The following is a 19,687-nucleotide window of genomic DNA, read 5'->3' on the forward strand; positions in this document are numbered from 1 at the left end:
AGACACCTACCTTAGGTGCAGCCCTGGACTCTGGCACATCCCCTGAATGCCCCCTAAGCATCCCTAAACATTACACATCTAGGAACACCCTATCTCTAACACTTTCACTGGACGGCCAAATATGACTGAACATGGCCAGCAGGTTTAGAGGGGGCATGGGAAAGCAAGGAGACATGTCTACCTGCACAGAGCAGCAGCGTGACTGGAAAGCATGTTTTTAGAGGGACAACTATCAAAGAAATTCAGCTGTAAGATGCATTACTGCCCAGGGAGCGCTGCCGGTGGCCTATGCGCTCACGAGAAAAGAGGCCAAAACCCAGCCTCCATTAGGCTGTGACATGCACTGAGGAAGACCCGTTGTTCATGCACACAAGCAAATCCGTTTCCTACTCATATGTGCCCAGCTGCTGATAGCACCTAAGAAGGTGCCAGCTTGGCCCCAAATCCAACCTGTATGGAGGTATTTATTAGTTTCTTTACCACATGGATCCTCTGGTGTTTCATGAAGGCTAAGCTCACACTTGAACCCTTCCCTTCCCTCTCCCTGTCTCCATTAGTTAAATCTGAGGTGAAGTCCACCCATCATCCACACCTGGTGGAAGGAGACCAGCAGAGACCACAAGAGCCTGGGAGGGAAGCAGAGGGACCTGCGTACTGGGCAGGCTGAATATAAGACAATCAACTCGTCCCCAAAGACCAGGGTCTGCTGAGAAACAAGATATTTAAGACACTGACCATTAAAATTGATAGACCAAGAGATGAAGACAATGTGGAAAGGTGCATGAAGTGAAAATAAATAAATAAAAGAGGTAAAATTTGACCTGTTGCTTTCTGGGAATTTTCAGTGTAAAAGGACTAGGGGAGACACTCTACCTAAAAGGCTTTAACTTGAAGACCTGCAGGCAACTGGTACAAAGCACAGATGTTCTGGGGTCCTGCAGGATCCCCCACAGCACAAATAACACCAGTGGGGGCAGCAGGCCTGGCCGTCCAGATTCAAAGGCAAGACCGAAGAGCTTCAGGTGACAGCAAGCCCACCAGACCCCTCAGTCTCCCTCTTCAGTGCCCAATTACACACATAAAATATTATTCTTTTTCCTTAGCTATGCTAAATAAAGGATTTACATACCTTCTTCCTGCAGAGGCATTCGGTGGTAGCCAATCTCTGGCTCTTGGTGGTTCCTGGCGTCTCTAGGCCCCCGTTAAACAGTCCGTGAATGGTAATTAAACAAAGCAAGCCTATGAGCTCAACAGCCGCTGTCCTGGGTTTGCAGCTCCCCTGGAAAATTGTGGTGGTCTGCAAATCAGAAATTACAGAAAACATCTGCTCTGGCTCCGGCACAAGCCTCCCCTCAGGCCTCCCCTGGGTGTGCTAGGCAGCGCGACCGTAAATCATCTCGCTGGACTTGTCAGGCCTCGGCAGCTACTTAAGTTATGGGCGCTGAAGACGGCCATGGTCGTGGTCTCGCCAGCACTGTATGGAGGGGATCACCTCGTGGCTGGCCATGCTTTCCTGCATTCCCTGTGCAGGGATTAGGGAGCTGCTGCGTAACCTGTTGGCCTTGTCCGCTACGCACCATCTGGGCTATCTCCAGCACTTCAAGGTTGTTTCCAAATCACGGTTATAGACAGGCCACAGGTCTTCCAGAAACCTGTTGGACATAGTCCTTTAGAAAACATGCTCCAACAGCAGTTACTGTTCAGATACTATCAAGCTACCTACAGCCAAGCTATATGCACTGCACCAATTTTACCATTACTTTTTCCTCATAATGCTACATTTTACTCAAGCGGGGGCCATACAGAGACCTAGAAACTACTTAGCTTTACCACTTCAGCCTTTAACCCAGCAGGAAATTGTGCTTCAGGGGAACCTTTCTCTGTAAAGTTAACCCTCATTGGCTGAGTCACACAGTCAGACTTCCATTTTTTCTCCTGTTTTTCCGTGTTTCTCCATTTTTTTCCCAACTAAAGAAGTAGCAGGGCTCTCACAGGCAGACACACAATCGTAAGCAAAGAAGTTTGCATCCCAAAGTCCAGAACACGGCATCATCAGAGAAATCGGTGCACGGGCAGGTAATCTTTTCTGTCCTTGGCATCAGCTACACTTCTTTTTTTCTCTTGCACATTGGCCACACCAAACCCCACTCTTCTGCAAAGCAAAATGAATGCAATCCGCTCATCCCACAGACACACACCCTCTGGGAGGTACTGACGTCCACTGGTGCAAGGGCTTTACCAAGGGAAATCTAGCAGGAATAGTAAAAATTACAGCCTTTTAAAACTCTCCCAAACAATTACAGAAGGAAATGAGAATGTTCTGTGCCATTTTAATGTTCTGTTGTTCTAGTAAAAATTTGACATGGCTGCTTTATTTAATTTCAGGATTTTTTTCTGATTTCCTGATTTCATCTTGGTTTTGTTTGCTTATTTTCCTTCCTCCCATTCTTAGAGAATTTGTAAAGGTTAAAAAGAACACACACATAAAAAAAAACTTGGAAACTGAGAAAATAAATAACCCTGTTTCTCATTTGACTACCTTTTCCAGATTTTTTATTTATTTATTTTTTTAATGGGAACTACCAACAAGGCAAGAAATGCACTGAATGACAGAAAGAAAAAAGAAACGGCTGGGGCTGGGGAAATGGCAGAAGTAGGAATGTAAAGAAGAGAAGAAGGTTTCCAGCAGCAGAAAATCCCACCCCCAAACTGCAATTACTCACCTGTTGGCCATGGGAGCAGAGATTACCTGCAGGCTAACCAGCTCCTCTGGCCTTGCCAGCCACCAGCAAACCTTTCTTTCCCAGAAAACCTCTTTCCAGGCCCAAAAGAAGCAGCAGGAATGTCTGGGCCCTGGATCTCACCAGGCAGCTGCAGGAGTTGCAGCAGCACTAATGCAGCAATACCCGTTCCCTTGGTGTGCCTCTGGGAAATACAAGACATACCCACCAAGAAACCACCCCCGGTGGGTTTCTGCCTCCCACCCAGCCATGGAAAGAAATTCTTCATGCAGTTAATCACAAGAGGCCTTGCAGGACTGCTGGGCCATGGAACAACATTTTCTCCTTTGACTGCTGCCCCTGGGGAAACAAGAAGGGGAAAAGCAACGTGAGCCAGCAATGTGTCCTTGCAAAATATTAAGCAAAGCACGGCCAGCGGAGGAGGGAGGCGCTCCTTCCCTCTGCTCAGCGCTGGTGAGGCCACACCAGGAGCGCTGGGCCCAGCTCTGGGCTGCCAGGGAAGGACTGGGGAGAGGGGACAGCGAAGGGCCAGGAAGGTGATGAAGGGACCAGAGCACCTCTCCTGTGAGGGGCTGAGAGAGCTGGGACCGGTCAGCCTGGAGAAGAGGAGGCTCCGGGATCTCGTCTGTGTGTGCAGATCCCTGAGGGGAGGGCGCAGAGAGGCCGGGGCCAGGCTCTTCTCGGCAGTGCCCGGTGCCAGGACAAGAGGCAGTGGGCACAAACTGGAACACAGGAGGTTCTGCCTCAACATCAGGAAGCACTGTGATGGTGGCACAGCACTGGTGTGGGCTGCCCAGGGAGGCTGTGGAGTCTCCCTGCTCGGAGATCTCCAAAAGCCACCTGGACGTGGTCCTGGGTGGCCTGCTCCAGGTGGCCCTGCTGGAGCAGGGGTTGGACCAGATGGCCTCCAGAGGTCCCTTCCAACCTGTGGTTCTGTGATGATTTTTCCCTGGTGCCAAATGCCTGCACAAGAGAGGCACCTACCTCAGGTATGTTACCAGAGCCCCACTGATGGTAATGGAGCCACAGGGGCCCTGCACGCCCCAAACTTCACCACCCTGCAGAAAGATCCCTAGAAGTGGGGCACATGGGGCACGGGGCCCAGCCCCCAAAGGAGTGACCATCACCAGTGCCCCGTGGGCCATTGCGTCCCAGTCTTATTTATTTGTTATGAATAATTACAGCTCTCCTTTCCCCTCCCCTCTGGCCTAGGCACAAAGCAGCCCGCTCCCCAAAAGGCAGCGGCATGTAAAAGTTTGTTGTTGCATCTCCATTAAACTGTATGCTCTCCGCCCGCCGGCGATAATGCACTTCAGATAATTCGTTGACGCAATATATTTTCCAGGATAGGCTTTTGTTTTCTTTCTTGGCCGCTCACCCTCTTTCTGTGGTCAGTTTTGCTCATTTCTCTTGTAAGCTGTCTAGAGGCAGAGAAAAGGCTTTCAGTTTTAAGCAGTTTCCTTTTCAGTCTCCCTTTATTGAATTCCAACCTCCATTTTTTTTTTTTTAAGCATAGGGACATCATTTATCTTGGACTTTAAGTTGCAGGGGCCTTCAAGGGGCTTCTTTTTTTCTTTCCCAGCTGCATTTGTTGACACACAGTCAATCTGTTTTTTGCCTTCGTTCCCCCTCTTCCCCCCAGCAGGCCATAAAGTATCGACAGCTGTGCCCTTTATTAGCATAGCCATTTTAAACACAACAAGGGGGAAGAGACTAAATATATTACAGCCATTACCTCTGTCAAAAAGTGACAATTTTAAAACATTTTAGCTTTTCACTGGGAAAGCCGGCAGCACAAAAGAAAAGTGCTATAATTTTATTGTAAATGCTTTTTAAATATGGGTCACTTGGCCATAATCAATGGAAAGGATGGAAAAGTTCAAAGCTTCAGAACAGTTCAGGCAGATAGCAGAATTTTTTTTAAAGGCTTGTCTTTAAAATATGCTAATTGGGGCAAAAATACAACAGTGAGAAGCATGCAAAATAAGATCTCGTTCCTGGCGGTTTTGTTTTCCGCACAGCTCTGTTCATGCTTTTCCCATCTACTTATAAGTGTGTTTTACAACTCGGATGGGAATTATTCCTCCCCAACAGGGTGTTATGAACATTTGGGGACTGAGAAAACAGGAGGGAATCCAGGCACTCACTATTCTCTTCTCAAAAAGAAAAAAAAACAAACTACTGTTTTTTCAAATGCCCATGGAAGTGTGATGTGCCACAGCACTGTGATTTGCCGTGCAAGAGAATTTCTTGAGCATTAAATAATCCCAAAGCCTTAAAATTACAGTAGTTTACATTCAGGTTTGGATTCTAAAACATACTCTTAGGTTTACTTGTTTTTTTATATGGCAGAAACTTGTATTTTTAAGCTTCCAGAATTAGGAATTGTCCTTTTTGGTTACACCAGGACTAATGCCCACAGTCGGCATCTGTTACGAGCTCTGAAAGGTAAAAGGGCTTACAGATGCCCTGAAGCACGTGGATCCTGGCTGCTTTTGTTTGAATTTGTAATGGGTTTATCAGGCAAAGAGGAAGGGGCAATCCCAGCAGGGTTTATTTTAAATGGCATCACTTTCCTCTCCATTTCAGACATCTGGAGAGAACTTACAGGTCTTTTCTCTTTCTTATCTGTACCTCCCCAATTATAGTTTTTGTGTGAGGTTCCCCTTTGCTTTTGACATTTCAGAACACATCTAAAACTTGGCTTACGGCAAGGCAAGTTGTTAAACAGACTCCCAGAAGCAAAGCTTCTCTAAAGGACCTATTTAAGCAGAAGTCCATGAAATCCTACACACAATGTACTCACGGAGGCTCCTGGATGGCCATCTCTCACTACGGGAGCACTCTCCAAATTCGCCAGAGAGAGGGAGCGAGCCTCCTGCTCTGGGAAGAGTGCAGTCCATGGCAAAGGGGAAACGGGAAGGAATTCTCACCACCCATCTTTTGGCAACCAATTTAGCAGCTAAATGTAACCAGCTGGTCTCCCCAGGCTCCCTCTGTAGTCAAGGGAGGGAAAGCAAAGCTCCTGCAGAGGGTCATTCAGTGCACCCAAATTAGCCTAACTCTGAATTGTCCTCCCTCTCATCCGTGACTGGAGCAGGAGTTTGAAGAGACTGCCTGGGTAATTTAGCCAGCTAAGTTGGGTGGTCTGAATAATTCCTTCCCCACCAACCTCTAAAAGCCTGCCTAGGTACCCCACAGAGATTGGCATGCTGTCGGAGGGACCGATTCCCAAGCACATCAGCAATTCAGTAATCTGCGCTCGTGCCCGCTCCGGAGAAAGCCAGGATGCCCCAACACCACCACCAGCACCCTGCTGGACGCTGTAGCTCCCAGCCAGGACAGGAGCTGACCTGAGCCACGCGCTGGCAGATGCTGCTGCTGGACCAGTTGTGACGACGGTGTGGTTTGGGGGATTTTTCCCTTGCCAGCCTGCAGCTGCTGGCTTCAAGCCTGGCCACACACCACTAAGATGGGAATAGCTGCGGGACAGCCAGCCCTTAGAGGTGTCCCATGGTGGAATCCAAAGCAGCTCCGGTGCTGCAGAGACATGTCTGCTTGCACTCCCGTCCTGGTGAAGGAGTTTTGTCCCCCCTCCTCACTTATCCAGAGCAAGGAATGCTTTCCAACAAGGAAACCAAGTCACGGAGGCACATCGCTCCTGCAGTCGAGGGATAGACATGCAATGCAAGTCCAAGGAACAGGTACAAGCAGAGGATAAACAGGGCTCACCTGGCAGACAGTGGTGCTGGCAGTGAGAGGAGGAGCCTTGCAGAACACTCAGCATTACTGCGTGTAAGAAGTTACCATCTTCCACGCCACACAGCCACCTGCGTCTGCCCCATCCGCCTGGCCTGCAGCACCGCAGGGCCTGCCCAGGTTGGGGACAGGCAGGAGATGGGCAGCGTGGCCTGCAGGGCAGCCTGCAGGGCTGCCAGGTCCCTGAGGCCACCAGGCACAGCCCCAGCTTGCCCTCAGCCCGCTGGCTGGCACTGGAAGGCAGGAAGGAGACCCAGCGTGCCTTCCCGGGCTGCCTTGCCTGCCTGTCGGTGCCTGCTCAGCTCCTGCACCAGAGCCCCGTCTGCATTCCTACCCACACCCAGCTGGAGGATACACTGCGATGCTAAAAGGACATCGCTTCCCCCAAAATTCCTGGCACGAATATTGCACCACCAGAGTGGGACCACGTCATGGAGAGAACTGACTTCAGGAAGAGCAAAAGCTTGTCCATGAGGAAAATGTGAAATAAATGTTCCCTATCGCTTTTCATGACAGCCAGAGCCATCCAGCTAATCAAGACGTTAACATAACAAAAGATTTCCATTTGTCAGATTAAATTGCCTTTTTTTTTTATATAATTTTTTTTGTGTCTCTGAAAATGAGCTGCATCTTTGTACCACCCCTAACTCACCATTTTTACATGCTTGTCCAGCAAAGACTCTGACCTGGACAGCTAGCTGTTTACCTTGCTGCTCATCAAAGACCTGTAAAGTCTGGCTTTCAGCTGTTTGAACAGGGGAACAGTCCTTTTACAGCCAGCCTTATTAAGGAGCAGGATTTTATTAGCTGTTCTGTGGCAATACGGTGAAGGACAATGCTGTGGAATGCTCCTCCAGGAGGTTTGGGTTCTCGTATACCGCGGGGTTTACTTTCCTCTTTTGGACTAGGATGCTTGGCAACCTACTAATACGACAGGGTGCTTCGCGGTGATATTCTCTTCCTTAAAGCCACCTTTGACAACAGATTTTTCACCCAGTTAGAGGAAAATTGGTGCTTGAAGAACTGTAAGAGAACCATACCACTGCCCAATTTTCTCCCCTCTCCCCCCCCTTTTTTCCCTCCCCCTCTTTTAAGCCAGTGCAAACTTTCAGATACTTGGAGAAAGCCCACATACAGGGTGAAAAATCTATTTTGGACGCATATATATATATATATATAGAAATGTATACTCAAAACATTTAAGCTAATATGGTTTTCCTGTTTTGCAAATTTCTTTAAAGCTCTGGTAATTTTCTTAAAACATTTTTAACAGATTGTAAATACCCCCTTTTTCCTGAAAACCACTTTTGGGACACATAAAGTTTCAATTAGCATTTGCGAATACCTGCCAGGAAGTTTTCATTAACATTTAGACAAATAAGCCTGGGCTATTTTGCAAAAGAACAAAGTATTCTGACAAATTTCAGCAATTTCCCATCATCTTTTGTTTCATAACTCTATTTAATCGGAGACAAAGAAAGGCAAAACTTCCAGATCATTGACGAGCTTTAATGGGAACTGTGTTACTTCTGGCCGTCAGTGCCAAGGTAAAGACTGAAACACAAGTTTTTGTATTTGGGACTGCCTGCGAGAGGCTTTTGGAAAACGAAAGGTACCTGTCTCTGAAATCCACTGGCTAAACCCTAACCTGTGTGTAACCACCAGACAGTCTATTGGTGTTTTACTCCTAAGAGCTCCTTTTTCTGATGACAGTCTATTCTTAGTCAACTACATTCGAGCATTTAGGATGAAAGATGAAAGCCTGCATTTATATAATCGAATATCATTGTCTCGTATAACACAGAAGAGTTCATACCGTGTGACTTCGATGCAGTAGTCGAACACTTGCACAATGGCCAGAACTACTGCTAGGAGGGGCAGCAAACCTCCTCCGGGCTTGAGACGCGCAGGTGCTGAAGTGTTGCAGCCGATTGCCACGGTCACTCCTGGAGGGGGACTTGAGGCACTCATCCGCAGGCCGACTCAGCACCTCTGTGCTCAGCTGGGGAGGAAAGAAAACACGTTGGCAGTCACAGCAGAGGGGTGCCACAGACACCCCAGTTACCCTCACCTGCATACCGAGGGGTCCTGCTTGCGATTTCCTGCATGCTAACTGGCAGCAGGCAATGCGGAGGAGAAACTGGAGTCCCAGCCTAAAATGGCAGAGTCGCTGACGATTCACTGCTCACTCACACTGGGCTCCTGCTTCGGAGAGCCCTGTGTCATCTTCATCGGTAAGAACGGGTGCAGGTCACCTAAGAGCAGTTAGAAAAGACCAAAGAGGCTCGTTTCCATCTGTAGTCATCAAATGGAAAGGGAACTGCTGGCTGGACGCTGTACAGGGATGCTGTACCGCCTGCAGCCTAATGAGTAGGGTCAAAACCTCAAGAGAGGGTCAGGCTCCGAGGAGCCCTGAAGGCTCAAAGTGCCCTTTAATTCTGAACAACTCCTCCTCTTGGGCCCTGCGCCTACTGCGGTAACTGCGCTGGGAGCAAGCCCGCCTGGACGCGACTGCAGCACTCATCTTTGGGCTTGGTAATGCATCCAGGGGACAGGAGGGGGGAAAGGGCAGGTTCAAGAGGACAAACAGGCTCACCTCTCACAAAAACTGGAGGCAATTGGAAACAAAGCTCTCACAGCGCTGCTGTAAAGCATGCTACGTTGAAATTACTACGCAGTCAAAACCTGTAGAAGCAGTGTTTCACCTCACTGTAACCCCAGCCAGCAGCAAGGCCTAGGAAGAAAGCTTTTACAGCGCTGGGGTTTCTCAGGCCTTCTGCAAGCACTGCCTGGGGATGGGAACGTGCCAGGACAAAGCAATTCCCATCTGCTGGGTGGGTGACTGCACCCGTTGCACTCCCCAAACTGGTCAAGCTCACCTAGCTCCTGAACAGTTGGTTGGTTTAAATAAGGCTCAGATGCCCAAGCGTCCAAATTTTGGAGGTTCATCTTTGAAAATAAATTAAGTAAATCCTAATTTCATAATAAGCACGCCATTCCAGAGAGTTTTTTTTTTCCCCCTCTCTCTTGACTACAGGCAACCCAAACCGCGCTCCTGAGCGGCAGCGTGCAGGCAGCCTGTTCTGCTCTTGGTCCTCACGTCCTCAACCAAAGCAGCATCTCACGTCTGTAAAATCTGATACAAGTGTGTATTTCCCAAGACAAACTAAACAGCAGTATTTACTGCATCTCTTGTTGCACTGGTGCAATGGGCAGGAGCCAGGTCACAAACCCCTCATGTTACAGCATTTGTAGCAAGGTCCCTGGAGCCAATACTATTAACCTCTCCGCCAGCTGATGGTATGAACATAGTCTGCAACCTATAAAGCAACAAACAGGCTCTTCACTCGTTTTCTTGCTCTGTACTTATTGCTCTATGGAAACCTATACCCAAGCTTATTACTGCAGTTACTACTCCAGCCCCATGACCCACCAGCCTCTGCTGATACCAAGAAGGGACTCAAAGCCTCATTAACAGACCCAGTTAAGTTTCCCTCCTCAGCAAGTCTGTAAATACCTTGCACCTGCACTACCACTTAATATTTACCTGTGCTGAACTGAAAGGAGGCAGCGAATGATGCAAAACCCAGAATTTCATTTTTGAGACCAAGTTTAGATGCAGCTAAGCACGTTTCCTGCTCCTGCACAACTCCCTGATTACAGTATTATATAGGCAGTACGTGGCTTCACTCCAGCTATTGATTGCTCCTTAAAATCACTGTGGGAACAGCAGCTGGCTTCCTTTTTCCCTATGCAGAATCTAATGCTCCACATGGATGCAGCAGACAATATAGCCCAAGTCAAGTCATAACCATCACCAAGTCATAAAACATCAGTTATTAAAACATTCAGAAAAGTGCCAGCATTCACAAATGTATAGAATTAATGACCCTAGATCCTTTTAATAAAAGAAAGAAAGGGGCATAGCTATGGCTGGACAGCGTCCTGTGAAAGAACAGCTGCTGATTTGATGTCAGTGCATTATTTCTTTTTCATCCTTTTGGAAAGATGAGATCTATGGAAGCTCCTCACATAGGAAAACACATTTCATACCAAGTCCTCCCTTTATGAAGCCTTTGAACACCAACTTCCTTATTGCAGGGAACCAGTATCAACTTGAAAGAAACAAAGACAAACTGGAAAACCTTCACTTCTGTGAGGTTCACAAGAATGGAGCGTGTATGATTCTGAGCTTAAAAAAAAGGAATTATAATCTAGGATATGGATTATTCATCATGTAAATTGCATCAAGAGAAATACACAGGGAGAGAAACCAAGCAGGCAAAGAAGCAACAACAGCAGTGCAGCACGCCTAGAAGTTTAATCTTTGTTTTTAAGAGTACACAGTTGAAAATGACACTTTCTTCTCCTTCCTACCTTTCCATCCTTCCTAAGTTTTCCCTAAAAAGGAAACTATTTCTTTGTTATTAGTTTGACTTCCCTTCAAGGGAGGCACACCCGTCAGGCCCCAATTCAGTAAAACACTTCCACATGCACTTCTCTTCAGTCCACTGCTATTCATGGCCACATTTAAGTGTATATACTTGAAGGCGGTTTTGAATAGGGATGTTTTTACTTAACCAAAGTGCGGGGTGTTGGTGGTAATACTTGTGAGGTCTTAACGTGTGTGTGGGCGAGAGGACATACAACATACATCATCTTGTTCCCAATTTAAAGGTAGTTTTAGTGGCAGTTGGTGACACATTGGATTTCTTACCACTACGCATGTCTGTGGTTAAGCTACTGCGTAAGATTTTACCAATGACATTTAAAAAGGGTAGCTCTGAAATCACCGCTGAATGCCAGTTAAAGCAGCTTTACACGGTCAGTCAGACTAAGTTTAAACACCCTCTGCTCCTAAATGCCATTAAGCAAACTCATTTCTTTAATTAGAATCATACAAAAGGAAAGAGAGACTAGCAAGACAATACAAAAAAATATATATAAAGAATGGGAAAACCTACAGAGTTCAGAAAACAGGATTCTGGAAAATCAAAACGTTTATATTTTATTTTACATTGTAGGCTTTCACTTTTTATCCCTTTGGAATACATTTAGTTTTAAATTAATAAAGATCGTAAACTAATAAATTGGTATGTTCTTTGAACAGACATAATAAAAATGCAGACATTACACCACAGGATCCATCATTTAAATATCCCAATAATAGAACAGTTAAAGTGACGCTGGCTAATGCGAGGATAAAACGCCTAGATAAAAGATGTCGTGGCTCTAAGGAAAAACGTGGGTTGGAGGAGAATTGAGAGTGAAGCAGGTGATGCTTTAGTCTGAGTCTGAGCTGTCTTGCTTGTTGGTATGGTACTGGCTGACTGCTTCTTCCAAAGGAGCCATTGTACCATCCGGCCGCACTCCCATTGGTTTTATAAGTTCATCTCTGTAAGAGATTGAAAAAAGAATATAGATTAGCATACGCACACATATCAATTCACATGTGTATAATACAATCACATACAGTATAAGCTTCAGAGCATAATAAGCCTTTAAAAGGAAGTTATTTCTGCTAAAGCCCTCTGTTTTGGAGAAAGACAGACAAAAAACCTTCCAAAATAGGTGGGAGGGGAAGAGCAGGCCAAATAAAGACTTCATTCATGTAGGCCAAACCTACTTAGCCAATTAAAGACACCATGAAAAGTCAGTGCCTAATAGGTTCAAGATGAGGAGCAGGTTCACTGTTCTAAACACACAAACTCGCTTTTCTTCTGAGAGTTCTTTGACAGCCATTTCTGCCTACAATTTCACTTGCCATCCCGGCCAGTATGCGCACATGCGATTAAAATAATTGATACATATTCCCCTCGCTGAAGGAAATAAATCACTGACGAGAACAGACTGCCTATACCACCAGTAGGGGTGTGTAAGTACTTGTTGATTCATTGAAAAAAGCTGACTGATTCTAATACTATTGCTTTTGTTTGTGGCAGTTTAATTACGGGATTGACAGCCATTTTAATCTCTTCAAAGCTCCAAAGGCCTCTCAAAGCTAATCCAATTATATCTACTCCACAAGCTACAGCCTCATCTAAGAGATGATTAATTATTGATTAAGCCAATCAAAAAGTATTAGCAAAGATTTATTTAATCCTTACTTTTTATCACCTCATTTATGTGGATTATACCAAAACCTGAAAGGGCAAAGATAACATTTTGATTTTCTCCTGGAAAAAAAAAAGTGGAGAATACTTCTAAATATTCAGGAGTCACCTTAAATAAAGGAGTGGAGGTTTGATGTCAATTCCCCCCTCGCTCAAAAGGCAGCCCAGTAAAACTCAGACAATTTAACACACACGCAGCTCCCCCCTTCTTCCCCTGAGCCACAGAGAGTAAAACTGCATCGCTCAGGGGGGTAGACAAAGGCATTTCACCAGCTCTCTGCCTGGTCTGCACTACTACCTCGGCTGAAAAAAAAGGGACAGCAATGGGTTATGCACAACTGGCAATCTAACTTTAACACAACAGGAACAGCAGGAAAGGCAACATCTGAATTCTGCAGCACGCATAAGGCAGATACAGTAGAGTCAAGCAGCAAAGTCCCAGAGAGTCCTGTTTGCTCACGAAGAGCAGGGATCAGGAAGAGAAATTCAGCTCTTTGCACAGATGTGACAAGCAGACGCTGCAGTGGTAAGCTCACAAACCCCACTGCTTGCAGCATTTCAAGACATGAGAAACTGGACCTGGAGAGCTCAGTCCGGTTTGGCTCGCCGTGCCTGGGAGGGCAGCTGGGAGCCGCGGAAGGACATCTGTTAGGACCGTGCTCTAAAAGCACAGGCCTGATTCTGCCTGCATTTGAGGAGAGAAGGATCCATCTTTAAATAGCAGGAGATAGCTTGCCAGACTTCAGGACTGATGACTCCTCTTCCTCAAGTAGTACAATCTATAGCACGCAGGCTCTGCCTACATGAGAGCACTCGTGTCTCTTCAGTTTTCAAGTATCTTCTGGAGATGTGTGAGAGAGGAGAGCAAAAGAATGCTCGAAATCAGATTCTGAAGGGCCCAAAAAAGGAAGACTGGAGGTCTAGTGCCCCACCAGGACCAGAACCCTTCCAATCTGCTGTCAGATGTCCTCCAAGGCAAAGCCAGAGTGCTTTCAAATTGTCTCTAATAGCAAAGACATTTTTTTTCAGCAGAAGGAAAAAAAATTAAATCTATGCATCTGAAGCCTTTTTGGCTTTGAAACTTTAAGCACTGTAATACAAGAGTCCTTTGAAATCTGTGATCAGCCTTGCAACTGTTCTTCAGTGCCACTTAACTCGGGTTCAAACTTCAGCAGTCATCTTTCATACTTATTTTTGGAGCAGAATAATGTGGGGAGTAAGTGTTTGCTTGTACTTATTTTTGGAGCAGAGTAACGCGGAGAGTAAATCTTTGCTTGCATTATTTTTTTTCGAAGTCCTAAAAGTAAAAACATACCGACACAGAATGAAATCACCTTTGCTTCTCTTCTAAGCTTGGGGGATTCTAGATTTTTGTTTTAAAAACCACAGCGCATGCTCTTAGTTTGCAACACTTAACACTGCAGCTAGAAGTCATGAAATCATGTAGTTTACTAGTCATTTATGATTTATTATTGGTAATAAATAAATGGCCAGTAAAGTATAAAGAAACAGTTCAGCAAAAGGGAAGCAAACAAACAAACACAAAACAACAACCAAAACCAGGAAAACAATGACCAAAGAGAAATATTCCAGGTCAGAACAGTGTTGTTACTGAAGGACACAGACATGGGCTTAAAGAATAGAAACCACTTGGAAACCTGGAGAAGTTTTGCATAATCCCACAGCAGCTTTGATGCAACTTTCTGGTGCCAATACTGATAAACTAAGTGAAAGCTGGAGAGCAAGCACACACACAGATCATGGAGTGTAAAGCTCGGAATATACCTTTCTGCTTCTAAACATGTAACTTCGTTCCTGTCTGCAATATTTTTGCTCTAGAACATGTCCCAGCTAAACCAGCTTTCTGGCTCAAACTTCAAAGCACAACACAACTTTAAGACTGGTGGTTGCAAGCAGAGAGGTAACTTCACAAACTTCAGAGAAACACAGGCAAGCTTTCTCAATTCTTAACTCTCTACCTCCATACACAGGGAAACTTAAGAGATATCTGTAAATATTAAGTCTGTAAATATTAAGTCCTCCTATCTCATAATTTGTCAATCACAAAGACACAGCTTTCTCTGCAACTCACCTTCCATGCTTCACTTTTACACCATGCTACAAACACTGCAGAACACAATACATTTTTTTCTCTCCAAATGAATCATCTGCAGAGATGCTGAACACCAGATGCAATAGTTGAGAAATACTTATATGCAAGTCTTGGCCTGTGTTTTTTTGTGGAAGTCATTTGAAGATAAACACAGTTTTCCATAACAATGTAACTTAAAAGTCTGAGCCAACAAAGTGCATCTGTATGTTCTTCGCGACGCTCAAAATCCTGTGTTCCTCAGCTCACTGTACTCATCTCAAAGCGCACCACATGAACCATACCGTATTGCATTTGAGTTTCATTCCCAATGCATTTCCTCCTCTCCAAGCTAACTATGAGCTAGGCTGAGCTCACATTTCATTAAAATAACACGGATGTTTATCAATTACCTTTCTGTTCCTGCTTTTCAAGTCCTTGAACAGGATCAAACACGGTTGTTACAAGTTTGCTGTTCTTTTTCTTCATTAGGAGGTTCAACTCATTACACCCCTCCTCAGACAAATGCTACTCAGGAAAAATGGAACTGTATGAAGACAGAAGTATGCTAGGCCACCAAAAGAAGAGGGGTGGATTAATTGTTCAGAGGAGAAGGCAGGGATTAACCTTTTTTTTTTTTTTCTTCCTAATGATAATCTAGTCCCAAAATAGTGTAAAACATGGCATTCTTTCACTGGTTAAGACTTGACTGCAAGCTCTGAACACTGCACAAGCTTACGCACGTTTTTCAGTGAGGAAAAATACAGAGGGAGAGAGATGAAAAGATTTGGGCTGCCTACAAAGCTAGCTTCAGAAGTTTCAAACGCTCATCTTCTAAGTAACAGAATTTGGGGTTGGATTGCAAAAGGCATCGCTCAGCCAACTTCAGCACAGCACCACAGGAGCCCACAGAGCGAATCCCTACCTGGTACAAACTGTCTCAGCTATACCAACCTCAGCAAGCTCCCCATTTAGCACTTAAGGCTAAAGCACTTAGGCTGCTTAGAGACCTCAGCTGAGCTTTGACAACGTAGGGTAGCTGAGGATGTGCTGACTGTTTAAGGTGAGATACAAGGTAGCACAGAAATCACCCCAAACTGGCACATATACCCTCAGAAATCATCTCATTAACCAGAAACTGGATGTTTACGGTCCTTTTATAGTGTAGAAGAGAGAACACTTCACTCCAGTAGGTGGCAGCGTGAATACTTCTGTATCCACGGAGATGTGTCCAAATACACGGTATGAATATTCATACATATTTGAACATCCTTACGTGACCTCCAGTACACTCAAATAACCCTTCTTGCAACATCCATTTTTCTAATGCAAACAAAGCATTCTATTCAAGTATACTTAGAAACACACCATAATTAAACAGTTGGTAAAATGCATTCTCTCCTTCCAATTGCGTATCTCCCAAGAGTCCCTTCACATATATCTATACAAGTTCTAGCTTCCTGCTTGCCATTTAGCTTGATAACGACTCAAAAATCATTCCCTTGTTTTGAGCGGTAACTCTTTCTTGTCTGCTCTATGCACTACAGGACAGTATTGACACACGGAATTAATGGCAGTGTCTGTAATGAAACAGCCATCATGTAAACACCAGCCTGCTCCTTTGATAAAATGGCATGTTAGGGACCTATTCACCTCCTTATAATTGAGTACCACATAATAGTTCCGATCCTTTCATGTAACATTATTTTGTTCTATGATTAGAAAGGGGAGAAAAAAAAATCTATGTAACATTGCCTTCTTCATTCATCCTATGATTAATTTTGTGTTTTTAATGAGTATGGTTGCTTATTTAGGCAGGTTCTCTTACATGCTCGTTTTGTTGACTTCTGTTCAATGTACAACAAAACCCAAGCTGCGATAATTGGAGACCATTTCATCAGCAAAAGGATTCTTGCTATTAATACGAGGTTGGCTTGGAAAAAGCATCCTGACATTTTAAATTAGTCAATTAATATACAATTCCACCTACCATTTATAATGGAAAAAAATGTTAGCATATTTCTTCAGACATTTTAATTAACACAGAGTATTTCCAATAGTCTATGATATAAACAGACAGAACATCACACAACAATGATTTAAGTTGGCTACCTTTGATGTTTTGTAAAAAAGAAAGGTTGAGTTAAATCTTTTTGCAGACTTGGGGATGTGCATCACATATAGAGGACACTGATTTACAGCTACCAAACAGCTCTCAATGAGCCAACAAGATAGCATCTACGCTTACTGCAAACAGAGCCCATAAAGTTACTCCAAAAATTTACTTGAAAATTAAGAGAATTACTTACTTGAAAATTAAGAGAAACCAGGAGAGCAAAAATCCACTGGCATCTTATGGAATAAGGTGAAAAATACTTTATTCCTTACAAAAGGGTACAGTGTAAACAGGTAACAGCCATTATTGAAAGGTGATAGGTTTTCATTAAAGTAGCACTGTTTTGCAGCTTTTTTTCTGAGGAGTTCAATCTGTCATCAGGTAACTTTCCAAAAATTATACAAGCCAGCGAAGCCAGATCTAGAACAACCCAGTGACAGACTGGCCTGATTACCCTCATCAGTCAAGGGAAGCAAGTTTGTCAGTCTTTCAACTTTTTTTCCATACCTTTCTCTAGTAAAAACACACTAGCTCTTTCTGTCCCAGCTTCCATTACCGGGACAATACAACCATATTTAGCAAACCAGCTTTGCTGTACATCAGGCAAGTTCATTCTAACCTCTTGTTCAAGCCATATACATAAAATCACACAGATCCACTCAAGATCAGAAGGAGCTGTTGCTTCCCTGTCCAACTTCCTCCTGCCTTATAAGCAAAGCACCGCACCAAATTGAAACTGCTCAGTTCATGGTATAGGTACCATCCCCTAAGGTGATGGCAACAACAAAGAACAGCAGAAGTAGGAAACCTATCACCCACAATCCGCTGAAGACTCCTATCAAAACAACCTCCAGTTTAGATTTATACACAGAAAAACAAGGAAGAAGGAGTGTATTCCACTGGTAGCTTTAAGTCTGTGAAGACTCCCAGCCCTCATCAGCTCAAGCTGGATGCAGAAGCCTTCAGTTCCAAAAAGGTGGAGGGATTCCCTGCTGACTACTAGCGGCTTATTACTACCACTTTCTTCTTGTATACAAGACTGGCAGAGTCCCATTTCATTTACCAGCTGCAAAATCCACAATTGCACTCAATTACATTCATTAAAAACATCCCACGGTCTCCTCAAAACAGATCTTACTTTTTTCTTCCTGACAGCATTCTTCCGTGATTTTTTAGTAAACAAAAAGGGTGGGAAGAACAGTCAAGTGATTTTATTCATGTTATCACAGCACCTAGAGGGGTCACACCAACAAAACTGCCCCGCAGTAATCACTATACTAAAAACAAACAAACAAAAAAACCTTACAATAAAAGGAGTTCCAGCCCTGAAGAGCTTGCAGTCCAAGAACTATAGAAGAAACTGCAGGTGGATGTAACTGAGACAGAAAACCCAAGGTGAAAGTAATGCTACTGGCCAAGAGGATAAGTAGTGACACAGGGCACCAGCTGCTTCCTTTTTGTCAGTTTTTAGCAGGCAACACAGCAGGTGTCTCCAATCCTCCAAACTGAAAAGGCTCTTAGGCTACAGTAATGCCATTTGGACTTTTTGTGTGACTGCTATAGTGAGGGCAACTGACTTGTCTTCCGTCTTTGTTTATCTCCAGTCTCAATCTTCCTTTTAAGAAAGTTTTAGAGCATTTAGTCATTTTATTCTGGTACCCCCAACACTCAGCATCTTAATTCTCTAGCTTACATAGCAATCATCCCATTTTACATAATAGTTCAACTACAATTCCATGTTCATTGTATTTTTTTCTCATTGTTAAGAATACTAACATATAACATTTGCTTTCCACACACATAATGTGGAAAAACTATCCAGTTACTTCACTGATGAGTTGTTCCCAGATTCTTCCCTGCTTTTACTTCAATCTTTGCCAGCTAATATGAGAGCCAGAATCACCCGCAGCACTTGCTGTTTTCCTAATCTTTAACAGAGAGGTAAAAACACTTGGTTTGCTGAAATTTCTCTCAAGAGAACTTGTTATTTGAATATCCGCTGACTCTCACAAAACACAAACACATTTCTATCTGCTGGGTTGTTTATTTACCTAAATTCTCACAGCTCAGATCAGTGGTGAATTAGCATTACAGTAGGTATTCCTCAAGAATGTAATATTTGCTTATACAGAAAAACTACAAGCAATCACTCCACTATACCTACAAGTATGGGGGGGGAAGAAAAAACAGCAAATTCTGGGCAAATGAGTCAAAGAAAAAAATAGCTACAGCCAACAATACAGGTCTGTTCCCTAAAAAAATTTATTTTCTGTATCAATAACACTCATTACATTACGTACCATTTTCTTTTATGGCATTACCTTAGTCATTTAGAACAATGCTAATGTTTCATTTGCAATCCAGTCCACACTTATTCAAATAAATCCACAATAATGCTTAAATGTAAATTCCCTTTTAATTGCTCTAATATGTAATTCATTGCTTCTGTTGACAACTATTTTCATGCTGTAATTGTTCTTCAGATAAGCAGCAAGACATAAGTAGCTACCATCAGATGCTGCTCACTGACTTGAGGGACATGAGTACACTTGCCTTGGGCTTGGATTTTGTCCCATACTTTAAAAGGAGAAATTCTTTTAATTACTGATTAGCCTATCTATTCAGGAGACAGGTCCCCTCACCACCTGATTCCTGACTTTGTCCAGTCCTCTCCAAAAGAGATTTCCTGTGAAGTCCTGTAAAATTATCACCCTTTTCCTTGAAGCATTAAGCATTCCTTTCTGCAGTGAAATTGGCCCAAATTCTGCAAAGAAGCTGATTATAGCACTGTTTTGAAGCTCTAGCCCTTAGCAAAGAGGAAAGAACCAGGATGTAAGCTGCCCTCCCCAAAAGCAGCTTATATATAATA

At 44.1% G+C, this 19,687-nt stretch overlaps 1 protein-coding gene and 1 long non-coding RNA gene across 3 annotated transcripts in view; both read right to left on the reverse strand.

The window, feature by feature from the left end:
- Positions 1-10,803: 10,803 nt before the first annotated feature.
- RIC8B (RIC8 guanine nucleotide exchange factor B) overlaps positions 10,804-19,687 on the reverse strand; it is a 35,106-nt gene continuing 26,222 nt past the window's right edge. For both annotated transcript variants that reach the window (XM_080590643.1, XM_080590644.1), the window contains exon 10: positions 10,804-11,895. In XM_080590643.1, coding sequence (XP_080446769.1) covers positions 11,784-11,895 — 112 coding nt within the window. In that variant the 3' untranslated portion in view covers positions 10,804-11,783. The remainder of the gene's footprint in view (positions 11,896-19,687) is intronic.
- Positions 11,914-19,680, reverse strand: LOC308194614. The gene is made up of 3 exons (XR_013950758.1): positions 18,125-19,680; positions 17,012-17,085; positions 11,914-15,249 (listed from the first exon to the last, which is right to left on the reverse strand). It is a non-coding gene; the product is annotated as an uncharacterized lncRNA (long non-coding RNA).

The sequence above is a fragment of the Anser brachyrhynchus genome (genome assembly GCF_964034855.1).
Source record: "Anser brachyrhynchus genome assembly, chromosome: 1".
Taxonomy (NCBI): domain Eukaryota; kingdom Metazoa; phylum Chordata; class Aves; order Anseriformes; family Anatidae; genus Anser; species Anser brachyrhynchus.